General features: G+C 40.9%; 1 protein-coding gene across 1 annotated transcript in view; it reads left to right on the plus strand.

Moving 5' to 3' along the window:
* USH2A (usherin) overlaps window positions 1-17,459 on the plus strand; it is a 1,035,348-nt gene that overhangs the window by 308,299 nt on the left and 709,590 nt on the right. The window contains exon 20 of the mRNA XM_089684798.1: window positions 4,285-4,518. Coding sequence (XP_089540924.1) covers window positions 4,285-4,518 — 234 coding nt within the window. The remainder of the gene's footprint in view (window positions 1-4,284; window positions 4,519-17,459) is intronic.

Raw genomic sequence — 17,459 nt, forward strand, 5'->3', positions numbered from 1 at the left:
TTTACACACAGATCTCTCCCCTGTCAGTTTTACTCGCTGGGTGCTGGCGGGGAATCTCCATCCGGGACCTGGTGATTGACATGCCTAGCCGCCAATGGCGATGCTGGTAGGGCGCCCCCTACCCAAAAATTTAAATCACGTATATATACGTGATTTTGCGCAGCCCTGCTGCCCTGTAACGGTATTTCTACGATAGGGTGGCGGGGAAGCAGTTAATCTGAGCCGGCTTTCCAAGGTTTCATGCACACTGGACGTTTTTCTAACTCTCATAGATGCCTTTCCTCCTGGCAGTGACAGTTTGGCAGAAAAAGCATTTGATGCTTGGAAACATGTGTAACCCTTTTAGGCACTTGTTGCTGTGTTTATCTGCATCAAGTGTTTCAAGGGTCTCAATTCATTTAATTGGTCAGAATATTAATTTATTCTGGCCAATGTTTTCATTAACGTTCAAGCACTAAACACGCCTAGCGTTAACACATGTTTAGGCACATTTCAAGCTTTTTTCTGCCAAAATGCCGAAACACTGTGGCTTCTGGATGCACTGCCTCAAAATGTCCCTGCCTTTAAACTCCTCTAAACACCTATATGTGCATGGACACAGGCTAGCATGCAGGAGCATTTAGAGACAGGAAAAATAGGAGCAGCTGAAAAAACATCCAGTGTGCATGAGGCCTAATAGTGACAACAGTGGACCATAACTGTGTAATGAGTGTCAGCACAACCACTTGTAATCTCCCCCTAAGGATCGTGTGACAGCTCAATTAGGACAAAGTTGTCACTCCATAACAGGAAGTACCTGAGCAAGGACCATCATGGCAGGATTTACTATTGTCATTTTAACCACTTGACAACCAACGATGTACTGCAGCCATAGGCATCATCCTGGTATCGGTTTTTAGAGCTGATGGTTAGTTTTCTTATAAAAGTAAGCCTAGAAGCCTATTAGCCACTGGTTTACGTTTACAAGCAGAGGAAGGGGACGTCCCCCCTCCCACCACTTTTTGTGGCTTTCTTAGGCTCTCCCATCCCACCAGGAGACCAGAGTGAACAGACAGCGCTTCTGTTTGCTGACTATAGAGGTAATCAGAGACCAGAATGGCTCTGATCACCTCTATGGTATAGGAAACTGGAAGCGATGGGCATTCATCACTTCCAGTTTCCCCCAATGTAAACAGCAACATTTTTAAACAGGAAAAGCATCGGATCACACCAATCTTGGTGTGATCAGATGATTTTAAGGGTAGAGGAGGCATCTGGGATCTAATAGACCCCAGATCTCTCCATAAAGAGTACCTATCATGCCTATTGCTATCACAGGGGATATTTATTTTCCTTGTGATAACCATAAACGTGATAATAAAAAAAAAGATATTAAAGTGACAATGTAAAACTAAAATAAATAAATAAATAAACAAAAGACATTTTTAAAGCACCCCTACCACACGCAAAGGCGAACGCACACGTCAGTCCCGCACGCCTGCTATCAGTGATCGCCCCACACATATGAGGTATCACAGCGCATGTCAGCTCATGGGAGTAATTCTAGCACCAGACCTCATGTATAAATCTAAAGTGATAACCTGTAAAGGCTGTTAAAGCATCAGCTATGGATAGTAAAATTTACTTTGTTTGTTGGGCGTGCACAATTTTAAAGTGTGACATGTTTGGTGTCTATTTACTCTACGTAGCATCATCTTTTAAATCTTACCAAACATTTGGATATATATTATATACATTCTTGTACATTAAAATAAAAATAGTGTATTTTTTTTAAAATTGCATTTGAAAAACCACTGCGCAAATGCCATGTGACATAAAAAAAAAGCACCGCACACAAACTTATTCTCTAGGCCGCTGCTATAAAAAAATAAATAAATTTTGGGGGTTCTAAGAAATTTTCTAACAAAAAAAATACGGATTTATACATGTAAACAAAAATATTAGAAAACACTTGGTCTTAAAGTGGTCAAAAGCGGAAAATTTAGAAAGAATATTATGGCTTATAAGGGCTTTTCAAGTCCCCATTAGCTTTCTTTTTACTATTTACTGTAAATAAAATGCTTTCTTATTATTTTATATAGTAGTAACGTTTATATCTCTTATTTGTTGGTATGGGTCACACCTCATTCTCACCACACACCTGCAATGCCCCACCAGTAGGTAACTGTAACATTGGACATGGCTGTAGTTTATATTCAGCTTCTTTGCACATCGGCCACTGGAGTCTGGAGAAGGTACTGCACCCTAAACAAAGTGAGCCGGACGCCAATATTGAAGCAAAAAGCAGCTGCCTTCCCCAGTGTGGAAATAAAAACCAGTCTTTAGTAGAGCTGCATAAAACATTGAGAACCCAATTACATGCTTGTGATGCATTAACCTGCTTTATGTTCTGCCTTAACATGCATTGCGTTAAGGCGGTACATTGAAATAATTTGGGCTGCCAGCCGCCCTAACATGCCAAAAATCAGACAATTTCCTATAATATGGACTGTGTTGCCTTAGTGTGCTTGCAATTTCTGCATGGCACCACAAAGCAGAAACGCATGTTATATGCATTACCACGTGTTGCAGTAATGCGCATAATAACACACCCATTACCTTGATGCTCTAGTATACATGGGCATTTAAGGAGTAGAATCGGGCTTACTATTTTTAGGCTACACTCTTGGGGGTTGATTTACTAAAGGATTACAGAATCATTCAGTTTAAGTGAGGTCAAAGCTTTGAATACCTAATCATGCACAATGGATTTTTACTTGGATGATTAAAGTGAATAAAACTTCTAAGGCCCCTTTCACATGGATGTTCCGATCGGGTCCACCTGCCTGTTTTTCAGGCAGGCCCAATTGGAACCTCCATTTTCCTCTATGGTGTGGCGGGTGCAAATGGACATGTGTCTGTTTACACCCATCAATATCCAATCCGATCCGACCCCCCAAAAAAGAGACAGATAGGGATCCAATTCTTCTTCCGTCCATCAGATTGGGTCAGGTGGAAATGGACAGGTGGTCCGTTTCCATCAGACTGTCCATTGAGGACAGCGAGCTGCTCTGTGTCCACTTTGTCATCCGCTTGCTCTGCGGGGATCAGCGGAGAGATCCCCCGCTGAGCAAGAAGATACGCTAAACGGGTCCGCCCTGTGTGAAAGGGGCCTTATTCATTAATATAAGTGAACATTCACTTTGTAAAATTAACTTTTATTTTACTAAGTTAACTGTCCCTACTCCTTTAGTAAATCAGCACGGCTGGTTTATTAAAGGAGTAGGGGATGTTCATTGAGAAAAGTGAATGTCAGAAGATAAAGTGAAGCTGTGTTCACTCTGAATACTCAATCACGTGCTAGTTAAAATCCTGGGCTTTTTTTTTTATTACCCTGCACATGATTGGTTAATCAAAATAACTTACATTTATGTGGTTCACTTTGCCAAGCAACTTTCAGTGAGAGAGAAAAACAGAAAACAGCCTTAATGTTAAATTACTTAGTGATTAGGTATCTGACTTTTGTTGTCCAAGATGTGTACCTGAAATACAAGCGGTAATATATTTACCAATAATCAGATTTGGTGGCTGTATTAGTTTTCTTTTTTTAGGATTTTTTTCACCCAGTGATATAGCCAGTAACACACCTCCTGTTTTAGAGTGCCACCACTCTGTCCTTTACAATATATTTGCCTAAGGTTATTTGTAAAACATTGGCTTTATGATCGTTTACAATTGAGCATATTTTTGAGCTGTTGTAATATCCTTTTGAAAAAATTAAAAACTAATGGACAAGAGTGCCACCGCTCTGGATGAAGGAGCACAGGGGCACCTTTGAAGAGCAGCATTGTCAGCCTGGGAGGAGGGGAGTGTTAGATGTACTATCAGATTTAATTACACTAACACATTGAAGCCAAACTTCAGCTAACACTTTATAAGCAGCAAACTGTATTTTTCCTTTTGGGATATAGGTTTTACATTTAAAGAAAATGATAATTGTAAACAGCCCTGTCAATGTTGAATGGTTTGTCTCATCCCTGTAACTGATACATTCTGCTGGAGAGCTTGTTCTTTTGAAGAAAAGAACAGCCATCACATCTAAGCATTAGTAAGGTGCCATATAATAAATGTTTGCTTTTAGGGTTTAATACCGCCTTTCAGCTTTAAAGTTCATGTGATAATGGGTAATATGTAATAGTGTCTGTAATATATATGTTTGTCTTATACCCCTTGTATACAAAATTCCAATCTCTGTCCTGTAAAATGTTACAGGTTTTAATTACAATTAACTTTGATTTCTTTCAGCACCAGAAAACATACACCCACCACTGGTAGAGGGGATCAATAGCACTTCCATGAGGATTGCTTGGTCTGCACCTGTAAAGCTCAATGGACCATCACCATTCTACCAGCTGGAGAGAATAGAGCCATCACTGACCATAGAAGTTAACATGGACTATGTCAAGGGGACACACTTTCCGGGCCATGGCTACTACAAATTCTCAGCATCCACCCTGCCTGCAAACACCTATTTCACAGGTAAGGTTTTCATAGAGCAGGGATTGGGCAACTGTGGCCCTCCAGCTGTTGTAGAACTACAAGTCCCATGAGGCATTGCAAAACTGACAGTTACAAGCATGACTCCTAAAGGCAGAGGCATGATGGGACTTGTAGTTCACCATCAGCTGAAGGGCCACAGATGCCCACCACTGTCATAGAGATATCTTTTTTATGTAACAAAGTCAGAGGGGAACACTCAAATGTTAAAGAACATCTCTAGTTTAATTTCCTCTCTTTTTTAAAAAAATTCAGGGCAGTACTCTTCCTCTCTGGGCTGCAGCGCTGCCCTCTGAGTCCTCCACTGTTCTTAACTTTGCATTTTCTATTTAGTAAACCTGTCAAAAATCTAGAAAATTCAAACTGAACAAAGCTGGGACTGCCAGTGAAAAATCAGATCCAGAGATACAGGCAGCTGAAGTTATATGCAGATCTTTTCTTGTTACCACCTTCCACCGCCTCAACTTCTACCTGGTTACCATGGATGCCCACTGCATCAAAGAACCAATGGGGAGGCTTTGAAGGTAGGAGTGGGTGGAGCCAAGTCCAGCATGTACAGAAAGGGTCAGGATTGGCATATAACTTCAGATGCTTAAATCAGCTTTTTGACAGTTTTCCCTAAAATTAACCTCCAGTTATGCATTATTTTCATCATATGGTCACATCATATCATTTTGAATTTGAAATGCCCAAGTTTACTATAAATTGTGGAAATTTGTACAGTAAAACTGTAGAAAGATTAAACTCTTAACTTCAACGTTCTTGACACAGATGCCAACTGAAACCTGTATGTACAACAGTCCCTAAATGCAATGTGTATAGCCGATCTGCAGCTGTAACTATGTAACTCATTTAGGTGGATAGATAAAAAGATATAGAGAAGTAGTTACATGATTAGATAGATAGATAGATAGATAGATAGATAGATAGATAGATAGTGAGTGATAGATGGATAAATAGATAGATAGATAGATAGATAGATAGATAGATAGATAGATAGATAGATAGATAGTGAGTGATAGATGGATAAATAGATATGATCAGTATGAAGTTGATATGCCCAGGTTTAATAAATATATCATGTGATTAATAAAACTCTATAGCATATAGAAAGATGTAAAATGTTCTCAACACAGAAACCAAAAGAAACCTGTACTGAGAGAGAAATATAGATAAATAGGTATAGATATATTTATAGATAGATAGATAATCATATAAAGATAGATCAATAGATAAATACAATATATAAACATATATGAAAGATAGATGGATAGATAGATAGATAGATAGATAGATAGATAGATAGATAGATAGATAGATAGATTTTTTTTTTTAAATAGTTCTGACTTTTCAATCATTTTTTTGTCCTGAAAGTTTTCCTCGCCCTGCTGCGAGTGTGGCAGTGCCGGTAATCGGATGAAATATGGTGCCCGGTGCACTCTTCATGCTTGGCTATGAATGATGTACATAATCAAGATTTATTATGTCTTTGAATCCTAATTGCCTGTTATGAATCACAGTTAATCACACAATCAATGTGCAGTTAATGCAAAGTTCATTTAAACATATGCATTTCCTTTACATTTCCAGCACTGCCATAGAGGTGACACTCTGCCTTGTTGTATGCTTGTTTATTGTATAGTATTGATGTCACCTCTGCACTGCATTCTACCTGAGAGTATTTAAAAGCAGACAAAATATAAAACCCCCCTTTGGAGATGGCTGAAAGTTATCTCTATATCCAGAGATATGTATTGCACTCGTCAGAGCCTGTTTTTAGACTGTGTGTACAGCTTTTCTCCTCTACCAGTTGCAGGTTTGTGGTCTAATATCTGTTGGAATTTGGGTTGTAGATTCAGTTAAGGCAGGCATGTCCAAAGTCCGGCCCGCGGGCCATTTACGGCCCGAGGGTCGGTTTAATACGGCCCTCCATGTCAGTGTGTCAGTGTGTCCTATGGAGCGAATATGGAGCGGCCGGTCCGGTATTTCCACCGCGGCCGTGTCAGAATACCGGGCCGGCCGCTCAGCTCTGCAGCGGGACCTTACCTGTTTCTCTATCCAGCGGCGCGCTGTCTTCCTGGCTTCTGTAGTGTGGGCGCTGGGCATGACAGCCGGGTGCCAAGTGCGCATGCGCAAGAAGCGGTGCTTTTTGTGAATGGTAAGGCGGTACCTGGGACACATGACAGATCCCAGAAGCCGCCGGACCAATCACAAAGCGCAAGTGCTTCTCGCTCATGTGCACTGGGCACCCGGCTGTCATGCCGAGCGCCATTACAGAAGCCGGGAAGACAGCGCGCGGCTGGATCGAGGAACAGGTAAGATCAAAGAACAACTGCGGAAGTAAGAGCGGGTACCTGTCAAATTCAGGTACCCGCTCCCCACCTCCCCAAAGGTCAGCAGTCATCTGTACTGTCCGCAGTCTCTGGTCATCCCTGTGCTGTCCGCAGTCTCTGGTCATCCCTGTGCTGTCCGCAGTCTCTGGTCATCCCTGTGCTGTCCGCAGTCTCTGGTCATCCCTGTGCTGTCCGCAGTCTCTGGTCATCCCTGTGCTGTCCGCAGTCTCTGGTCATCCCTGTGCTGTCCGCAGTCTCTGGTCATCCCTGTGCTGTCCGCAGTCTCTGGTCATCCCTGTGCTGTCCGCTGTCTCTGGTCATCCCTGTACTGTCCGCAGTCTCTGGTCATCCCTGTGCTGTCCGCAGTCTCTGGTCATCTCCTGTACTGTGTCTGCAGTCCATTAGTTCAGAATTTTTTTTTCCTGTTTTCTGCCTCTAAAACCTAGGTGCGTCTTATGGTCAGGTGCGTCTTATACGGCGAAAAATACGGTAACTTGGCATAAAATAATTTATTTGCATTTAATTGTAATGGTTCAAAGAATGTTTGGAAAAATGTTCGGCCCTCCACCATGTTCACTTCATCCAGTCTGGCCCTCTTTGAAAAAAGTTTGGACACCCCTGAGTTAAGGAGTAGAGAATGTCCACTTAGTAAACATAAACCTGGTTCTTGTTGAATAACGAATCATATGAAGGAAGATTAAAATAAAGGTGTTTTGCCTTGCAGTTGGTGATTAAAGAAGAACTACACTCTGCCATAACTCCACCCCCCCCCCCCAAAAAAAAAACAAAAAAAAATTTTAAAAATCATCGATAAAGTGTTACTAAACCCAGAACCCTGCATTCACTATATCCAGTATTCTACGGTACACAGAAAATGGAAATGTAATTATTTTAGTAAATATAAACTGCTAAATACCTTTTACCATCAGCAGTATATAGCAGTCTTGTGACTTCTATCAGTGTCCAGCAGAACACTGGTTAATCTTGTAGGATGGTTTTTCATTCTGCTCTTACTGTCCAATGAGGCTGTATAATCCCTGACCCTCTGTCTGGACAGTACTGATTGGCCCTGCGCTGATCACATGCACCCTCCCAAAGAAAAAAAAACTGTGTAGCAGAACACACTAAACTGAGCATGTGCAGACTGACTCCTAGAGCTCTTTACTATGATGGATTGGGGACAGAAGAAGAAGGGGATGATCAGAGAAGACAGGATCAGGATTAACCCCTTAGGTTACATGGTAGGTATAACTAGCATGCTTTACTGCATATACAGGCTGATTTTACAGTTGTGGGTTTAGAAACACTTTAACACTTGTCCTTATATTAAAAAAATAACATACTAGACAACAGAGTCCAGTCTTGTCTTTCTTGAAGAAAAAAATCTCCCTTGGACCTTTTTCTTCAGCACTGCCATCTTTATTGAGATCCAGCACATACGCAGATACTCTGTCTATTGGATCTGGCATAGATGCCAGTGGCCTTTGCTTACATGCACTAGATTCCATGAGCATGCACAGACATACTTCAGGTCTCATCCAGTTCCATGGCAGAGACCCTGTGGCGTGTGTGCAAATGCATGGCATCTTGCACACGGCTGCTGGTATGGCTACATCACGTATAAAAGGAGACAATTTGTGAGATGTTGCACATGCCCACACATGCCACAGGATCTCTGCCAGAAAACTAGCAGGGACCCATGGTCTGTCTGCACATGTGCGCAGGATCTTAAATCATTTTGGCCAAGGATGAAATTAGGCAATAAAAAAAAAGTTTTTCAATAAATGCAAAAATATGAAAGAGGTAAATATAACTCTACTTGTTAGATTGACATTTTCTGCTTCTTTACTTATCATCTTAACTCAGTGAGTTGCTTTGGGATCAGGTTGACCTTTATTTTGTGTTCAGATCTAAACTCTATGACATAGAGTGTGATGACAACCCATCCAAATGATTGAGTGTTTCCAGAGAAGGTTCTGTTAACGCTATAACATACAAAGGCATTTTAGACAATTGTGTGCTTCCAACCTTGTGGAAACATTTTGGAGAAGACTCTTTTCTGTTCCAGCATGACTGTGCTCCTGTGTACAAAGCCAGCTCCACTAAGACATGGATGAGTTTGGTGTGGAGGAATCCAGATGGCCTGCACAGAGACCTGACCTCAATGCTACTGAACACCTTTAGAATAAATTGATATACCAACTGTGAGCTGGTCTTCTCATTTAAAATATTTGACCTGAAATGCTATTTTGGATAAATAGGCGCAAAATCCCCCCCTCCAGACTCTCCAAATCTTGTGACCAGTCTTTCCAGAAAAATAGAGTAACCTGCCCCATGCTACCCCATCATCTGGTTTATAATTTGAAGCAAAGTTAAAAATTTCTGTATAAGTCAGTCTGGTCAGAGTTACGGCAGGTTCCCAACCCCACATGAGGGAACTTTGGGCTCAGACACACAGCTTGACATAGTGGGGAATAAAAAGAAGTCACCCATACTTGAAAGTACATGGTTCTCCAACAATGGAATGTTGGCAGGCACTCTGCATCTTCATTTTCAATGTAGGACCAGTTGTGGCTCTGGTCTTGCATTGTATGAGGTGTGACAATTAAATTCCCAATGCACTATGGCGGTAAGTTACACAGCCATTCACATTCCAATTTGTTCTAACACTCGACTGGGTTGCAGACCAGTTGATTCAGTCTTTATGGAGTAGTAGAAGAAATAAAATGTGTGTGTGTTGCGCTGTTGGTGGAAAATGAGTGACAGGAATATGGAGCAGCAGATTAATAGCAAATTTTGTGTGAAAATGAACAAAAGTACAAGTACAACTTTAGCTCTTTTACAACAGGCTTAAAGTGTTACTAAACCCAGGACCCTGCATTCACTATATCCGGTCTCCTACAGTACACATAACATGGAAATGCAATTATTTTAGTAAATATAAACTGTTATATACCTTTTCTTGTCAGCCATTAGAGCAGTCTTCTGACATCCATCAGTGTCCAGCTGATAAAGCTTGTAGGAGGAGTTTTCATAATTCCCTGGTTGTCCGATGAGGCTGCAGGACCCAGGACCCTCTGCCTGGATAGTGCTGATTGGCTCTGTGCTGATCACATGCACTTTCCCAAGAAAAAAAAACACTCTCTAGTAATACATACCAAACTGAGCATGTGCAGCTTGTCCCCAAGGATGTGTTCTATCAGCAGATGGATTGGGGACAGTAGAAGAAGGTGAGGATCAGAGAAGACAGGATCAAACAGCCTTTTTAGACAATGCAGAGGATTAATCCCTTAGGATCCACAGTGAGTATAACAAGAATGCATATACAGACTGATTTTACTGTTGTGGGCTTAGGAACACTTTAATGTGAACATTCCATTGAGAAATGTGTTTTTGAATGGCATGGGTGGTGTAAGGAGGGATGTCCACAAAGACACAAGAAGTGAGCAGCAAAAAATGCAAAGGACAGATGCAAATGTGGAAAACGAAAGGTTACAAGAATCTGTTCTGAAGAAAAGACCGGGACTCTGACCTCACAAGTGGATTCTCCACCATGACAATACTCCTGCACATAATGAACATAAGTGTTCACAAGTTACTGGCCCAGAAATCCATTATGAAACTTGACCAACCACTTTAGTCCTCTGACTTAGCACCCTGCGACTTTTGGCTGTTTCCAAAATAAAAAAAATGCCCTAAAAGGATACAGATTTGATGACATTTTGGACATCCAGCACATTGTAACAAAGATACTGTGCAGTATTCCAGAAAACAAATTCCAGGAATGTTTTCTGCAGTGGCACAGTCATCTAGAAAAGTGTGTTGTTTCACAAGGGGACTACTTTGAAGGTGACAAAACTGATGTCACCTGAAGTGATGTCATCCTGGGCCAGCCAATGAAGATGGCTAAAGACTGAGACCCAGCAGAAGATGCCAGCACCCTCCAGGGATGGGGACCAATGAAGGAAAGTTCTTTTTTTCTTCCTTTTATCTTTAAGGTCCCATTCACACCAACCAGACCCGATGCATTGGATTAAAGTGAATCGTGCTGGGCATTAACATGCACTGTGTTAGGATATCATATTCGTTTGAATAGCCTGCTCAAATCACCACAACAGAACAAAAAATTGTGCATGCATCATTTTTGCTAGTGCACCACAATGTAAGCATGGCAATGGGTTGTGCAGTGCTGCAACACACGTCTGTTGGCTAGGTGTGTTGGGATGCCATTCAGATTGAATAGCATCACATCACACCAAAACATATGTAGCGTGCCTTGTGATAACCATAACCAGATAGTTCACATTTCCTCAAGTATACAGTAACTAGTAGTTGTAATTAAAATGAGTTGTGCTATCCCTTTAACAAATACCAAAAAAGGGTAAAAAAAATGCAAATATGTGATAATGTATAATGTGACTTTCAGTGGAATAAAGGTGCACTAAACCATTCATTGAAACATCAAAAGCAGTCCATGTGACGTGAAAAACACGTTATGAAATTCCTCTGAAACAAAACGTGTGAACTTCAGTTCTTCACCATCACATAGACACACCACCTCCTTATCGGATGGTATGATCTCCTAAAGCTGAGGTCAAAATTGCTTGTGTACAAAGATATCCTTCAGGAACATCAGACAACCACTGGTGCAGCTGTCATTCCCTCCACAATGATCCCAGCAACAAGGTCACAGCAAGAGCTATCCTAGGATGCTTGGCCCCTTTAAGGATGATGTTACCAGTGCAGCAACATAAGATCCCAAATAGCATGGAGGAGCATAAAAGGACTATAGTGCACCTTTTATAAAATGCCACTTTATTTAACTGAAAGGTACTCACCAGGGACGGACGGACCATTTGAACACTCGGGCGCTGCCTGAGGGCCCGGGGTCAGTAGGGGGCCCCATGAGATGCCCCTGGTACCTTTTTATAGGCTTTTTTGGGTGTGGGCAAGGACACGGGGGCCCCATGATCCCCTATTGCCCGGGGGCCCCAATGAGTTGTCAGTTCGCCCCTGGTACTCACAAATATTATACAGAATACATGTAAGACAAAAAGCATGCCACTCTATCAAGCACACGTGTGCAATGACATCACTAGCAAGCCTCGACTGATGCATTTCGTCACTTCTATCAAGCACACGTGTGCAATGACGTCACTAGCAAGCCTCGACTGATGCATTTCGTCACTTCTATCAAGCACACGTGTGCAATGATGTCACTAGCAAGCCTCGACTGACGCATTTGGTCACTATATATATATATGTTTTGATTTGTAATGTTGAAGTTTTGTAGCCTATCCAAGCAGCTTGGTTTTAATGAGTGTCAGGAAGGTACCCCAGCAGTTATAGCCACATGAGTAACTCAGTCATATTACTGGGTATTAAACCCAAAGACAAGAATGTATTATATTGCAGATTACCAATCATTAGATGTAGTGGCTGCATTCGTTTTCTTTTTCTAGTTTTTTTTCCCTCTGTGTTCAACTGGCCACTAACACACCTTCTGTATTACAGTGCCCCCACGGTGAATGAAAGAGTACAGGGGGTTAGGATGGGAGGGGAGTATTATATGTACTAGCAGATTTAAAAACACTAACAAATTGAAGCAAAACTCTAGCTCACACTTTATAGGCAGTTACAGCAACAGTTTTTTCCTTTTGGGTTAAAGTTTTTATATAAATAAAAGCTGCTCAATGTAAGCATCCTTGTCTGTGATAGATTGTTTGCCTCATCCCTGTAACTGATGCATCTGCAAGAGAGCATGTTCTTTTGAAAAACAACAGACTTATTGACTGGATCACCAGATGAAAATAAAAGAAAGAAAGCCTAAATCAAGAAAACAATTGTAGCCATCACATCTAAGAATTGGTACACTGCAATATACTGCTTTAATCCACTCATGGAAGGCAGGTGAAGGCTATTAAGAACATTATGGGAGGTGTGAAATTTCTGCTTCCTTAGTCACTCTATTCTTTTAATCTGTGATTGGCTAACAAAGACACAGCAGCACATTTAGGATACAACCCCTGTGCTTTCTTCCTTTAAGGATGTTCCTGGAGTGCTAACAAACACATGGGCTTGCACAATGTTTTTCTTTTGGGTTGTGAATGGAATACAGTATGGTTAAAACCCTCTCTGTGCCCCAGTTGTGGAGAATTTCCTTCACTTCCAGTTTTGAGGCACAATAGAAAGTTAGAGATCTCAAGGTAAAGGTAATCCTCTCTGGAAAAAGTGTCCCCATTGGAAGATTGTAGTTTAGATTTCCTTTACTTTTAGTCAAGATGAGAATGATCACTGGAACAAAAGAGAGGGTGAATACAACAATAAATTCCAAGAGAGGCACGAATTCCTCCCTATGCTACTCCTCTCTACTCTACTATCCAACACAGAAAAAAGCTAAAATTGTATTGCACTTAATTGATAAATTGATTGACTTACTGTGAGTACACAGCTATGAGTCCCAACCATGGCACCACTTGCCTGGAGTTTGCATGTTCTCCCTGTGCCTGCGTGGGTTTCCTCCAGGCACTCCGGTTTCCTCCCACACTCCAAAGACATGCTGGTAGGTTAAGTGGATCCTGTCTAAATTGGCCCTAGTATTTGTATGTATGAATGTGAGTTAGGGACTTTAGATTGAACGCCCCTTGAAGGTTAGGGACTGATGCGAATGTACAATATATATGTAAAGCGCTGCGTAAATTGATGGCGCCATATAAGTACCTGAAATAAATAAATAATGAATCAATCTAAAGCATTTCCTGACTCCACTTGGTATGACCACCTGCTGGTGAGCACCAACTACTCATCAAAGTAGAAGGTGTGTGCCTGGTTGGTTGGTAGGTTGGTTAGTTGGTTGGTTGGGTGATTTGGTTGGTTGGGTGGATGGTTTGGTTTGTACCTTTCAGGCAGAATCTTACAGCTTCAATAAGTTCTCTTTTTATAGATGTATTATAAATTATAGGCTTTGTTATTTTAGAAAGGAAGAAACATTCAATTTGATTTCTTATCCTTCATTTTCTAACTATATTAACTGTATTTAAAATATTTTAAGTATAATTTATTGATTACATAACATGATTAAAAGCTATTTTAGCCTGCAATTACAATGTCATAAAATATTCTGCTTTGCTTGGAGTGTTGCTTAACGAGAGATGCCCAGTACTAGTATTTTTTATTCTTTTAAGCTCTTCACTTCACCAGATATGGATCAGATAACCATTGCCATAGCACTGCTCACATAATCCTTGCCACATGGGTAGAGATTTATTCAGGCAGCGGCAATGGTTGCCTGGTTGTTCCAGAGCATCATACGACCAATAGCATGGCAAAGGGAACAGTTTAGCAAAGTCCAGAAAAAAATAAATTAATCTGGAAGTTAACCCCTTCACGCCTAAGGGTAAAACAAATCTAAAGGCCTAAGCACAATTCTGCACCGTTGACATGTGATAGCAAAACCGTACATATCATCACAACTACTTTGCACATCCAGGTGGATTATACCTTGATTTTTTCAGGACAAATTGGGCTTTCATTTGGTGGTAAATGGTAATGGATATCTCCTGATTTTTTTTTTATTATCAAAGGAAAACTGGCCAAAAATAGTAAAAAAAATCCTTTTTTTTTTATTTAGCTATGTGTTTCTTGTTATGACCATAACCTACCACCAAAGAGCAACCCAAAATAAATTCTCCAGCTCTTGACGATTGCAGCGATACCATATATGTGTATGTTATTTGTTGTTTGTACCCGTAGTACAGCCCAGAAACCATAGTGCGCATTTTGTTTTTGTCTTTTTTTTTTTTTTACCTAAAACACACTAACACTAACTGACACTGACATTAACGCTAACTGACACTGATACCAATTTTTTTTTAAACCCTTACCTTGACCTTTGACCCTGACCTTTGACCTTGACCCTGACCTAAACACTAACCCTGGCACTGAACTAGATCAAACCTTGATCTAAGTATTTTTTTTTATTTTTTCTTTTCTTTTTTTAATATTTATTTATTTATTTATCTTTTTTTTTTTTTTTTTTACAAACTTTTTTTTTCTTCTCTCTGACAGGAGTTCGAGAGATACAATGTATCTCTCTTCTGCATTCATAGAGAGAGAGAGAAAAAAAACAAGGGGGCCGGGCTGCACAGTGACTGATCACTGTGATAGCCAATCAGAGGTCCCGGGTCCCGATCGTTAGAACGGGACCCGGTGCTCTCAGTGACATCGCGGTCTCGGTGCTGGGAGCGCGCTGAGGGGCGCGCTCCCAACACAAAGACAGGTACGCAAATATGCGGCCCCACGGAAAAAAGCCCAGGTCTGTGAGGCAGCATATTTGTGTTACGTCGGCGTCAAGGGGTTAAGGTAAGTAAATTCAGAAGCAAAGAAAAAAAAGGCAAATAGATCCTTCAACATATCAAACCCAAACGTTTACTAAAAGCCCAGATGACTAGACTAAGGTTGGCCATACATTATACAAATTTCTTGAGAATTTTGCTTTAGATTTACCAAAAACCATATAATATGAGGTCAAACCTAAACAATGCTTTCAATTGTATCCAATTAGGCAGGCCCTTGCACTACATGGTTGAAGTTAAATCTAAAGGAAATTGGGAAGAAATTGTAAGAAAATTGTAAGAAAATTGTATAGTGTATGGTCATCCTAAAGCTGCCTTATTTTGGACACATTTGATTTGCTTTACTATAGGCAATCAGGCTATCCACTTTGCAAGGGAAGTTGCACTTTGTGAGGGAAGTTGTTCTAGAGCTTAGTGAATGTGGTGAAGTTTCACTTTGCAAAGAATACCCAGTCGCTTATAAGGAAACTAAAAACTGCTTGCTTGCGCATGATTGTATGATAGAAGTCAGCAGAGTTTCACCTCGTTCACTAAGCTTTGGGGCAAATTCTGTTGCAAAGTAAACAGTCTATTTGCCTTTACTAAATCAACTCAATTATCAGAAGAACCAACCTGCTGGAAAAGACAATTATGAGCAAGATCATCAGTAAGGAGACTGGATACAGTTACGGGCAGTATGAACATGCCATTGCAAAAGCTGAATACCAAAACATAACACACAAATGTCTGAAGTAACATTATCCATGTGGTTGCCAGAAATCAACATCACTTTGATGGCACTTAAAGGGTTAGATCACCTTTTTTGATTAGTCAGCATGTGCACAGAGCATCGCTCTGATCTATCCTAGAAGCTCTGCAGAAAACAAGGGATTTCTAAACCCCTGGACCACTGCACCAGATGTGTGGGCGCTGACCACTCATCACACCCGAAGCTTAGTACAGAGGGGACCAGGGAGGGTGTACGGGGTTAATTCACCTTTTAATTTTTTTCAGAAAAAGTGGACACTTTAAAAATAACCTTCAGCCAGATATACTGTAAAAGACACAAATGAATGCAGTTCTGTTTTCATTAATACACCATTAAAATAATTTTTATTCAAATACTAGCAGTATAAGTACCTGAATGTGACTTGCCCTGGGTTCATACCTATTTTCCGCAGCGTTTTGCATTTTGCAGAAACGCAGTACAGTCCATTTAACATGATTTTCTATGGGACAGGTTCACATCTCCACGTTTTCACCCGGTGTGTTTTTTGAAAAGGGCCAGGGAATTTTTTAAAAGTAAAAAGTTGCGTTTTTGGTTCTATATACTTCAATGGAAACGCTGAAGAAAAGAATATAGTGTGTTTTTGCAGCATTTTTTATGCATTTTAAATCTGCCTAGCAACAAGAAAAAAAAAGCGAAATGCATCAAAAGCACATCAAAACACGTAAAAAATGCATGTGCAAAAACGCTCTGCAGAAACGGAACAAACGCAAACTGCATAGGTGTGAACCTAGCCTTAGTACCAGTTTCTTCCAATCCATGTACAAAAGAACTAAGACTGGAAGAGGGAGAAGCAGCACAAACAGCCACTCAGCTGTACTGCAGTGCTCATGTGCTAACAAGGAATATCATGATAGAAGGATGAAGGATTGAGCAGAGTGACAGATGAGCTCAACATTCTGCTGCTTACTGTCTAATCATCTGATGGGGGAGGGGGGGGTGACAATACTTGTTACTTAAAGTGGTTGTAAACCCTTACATATACCCAGTGAAGTGACTGGTTTCTGGTGATACACAGATTTGAAGCAAATCTTCCTGCATAAGTTGTACCTGTTTATCTACATCCATCTTTCCCCTAAATCCATTCATAGTGTAGAATTTAAACAGGATCTCTCAGCTCTGAAAAAAAAGGAGGCAGAGAGCTGAAGATACATCAGTGAGGAGAGCTCTGGGAGCTGATTAGAGGGAAGGGACGCACCCCCCTTCACACAGTACACTGGTACAGAGTTGAGGCTGTCAAACACAGGCTGTGCCCTCCCCTGTCACCATCTTTCTCTTGGTATCAGGAACACTCATCAGAAGTGATTCATACAGATAGCAAAGGAATAAGGCAGCGCACAGAAATGAGTGCACTGGATTGAGCCAAGAACACACTATTGAAGGATATGCTTTGTTCATATTTCCACTTTAACTACAGCAGATAAAAATTAGGTCTCCTCCTCTGGCTCAATCTAGCGGATATCTTTTTAA

The sequence above is a fragment of the Staurois parvus genome, unplaced genomic scaffold (assembly GCF_062004578.1).
Source record: "Staurois parvus isolate SC_StPar_1 unplaced genomic scaffold, SC_StPar_1.0 ptg000357l, whole genome shotgun sequence".
Classification (NCBI taxonomy): Eukaryota; Metazoa; Chordata; class Amphibia; order Anura; family Ranidae; genus Staurois; species Staurois parvus.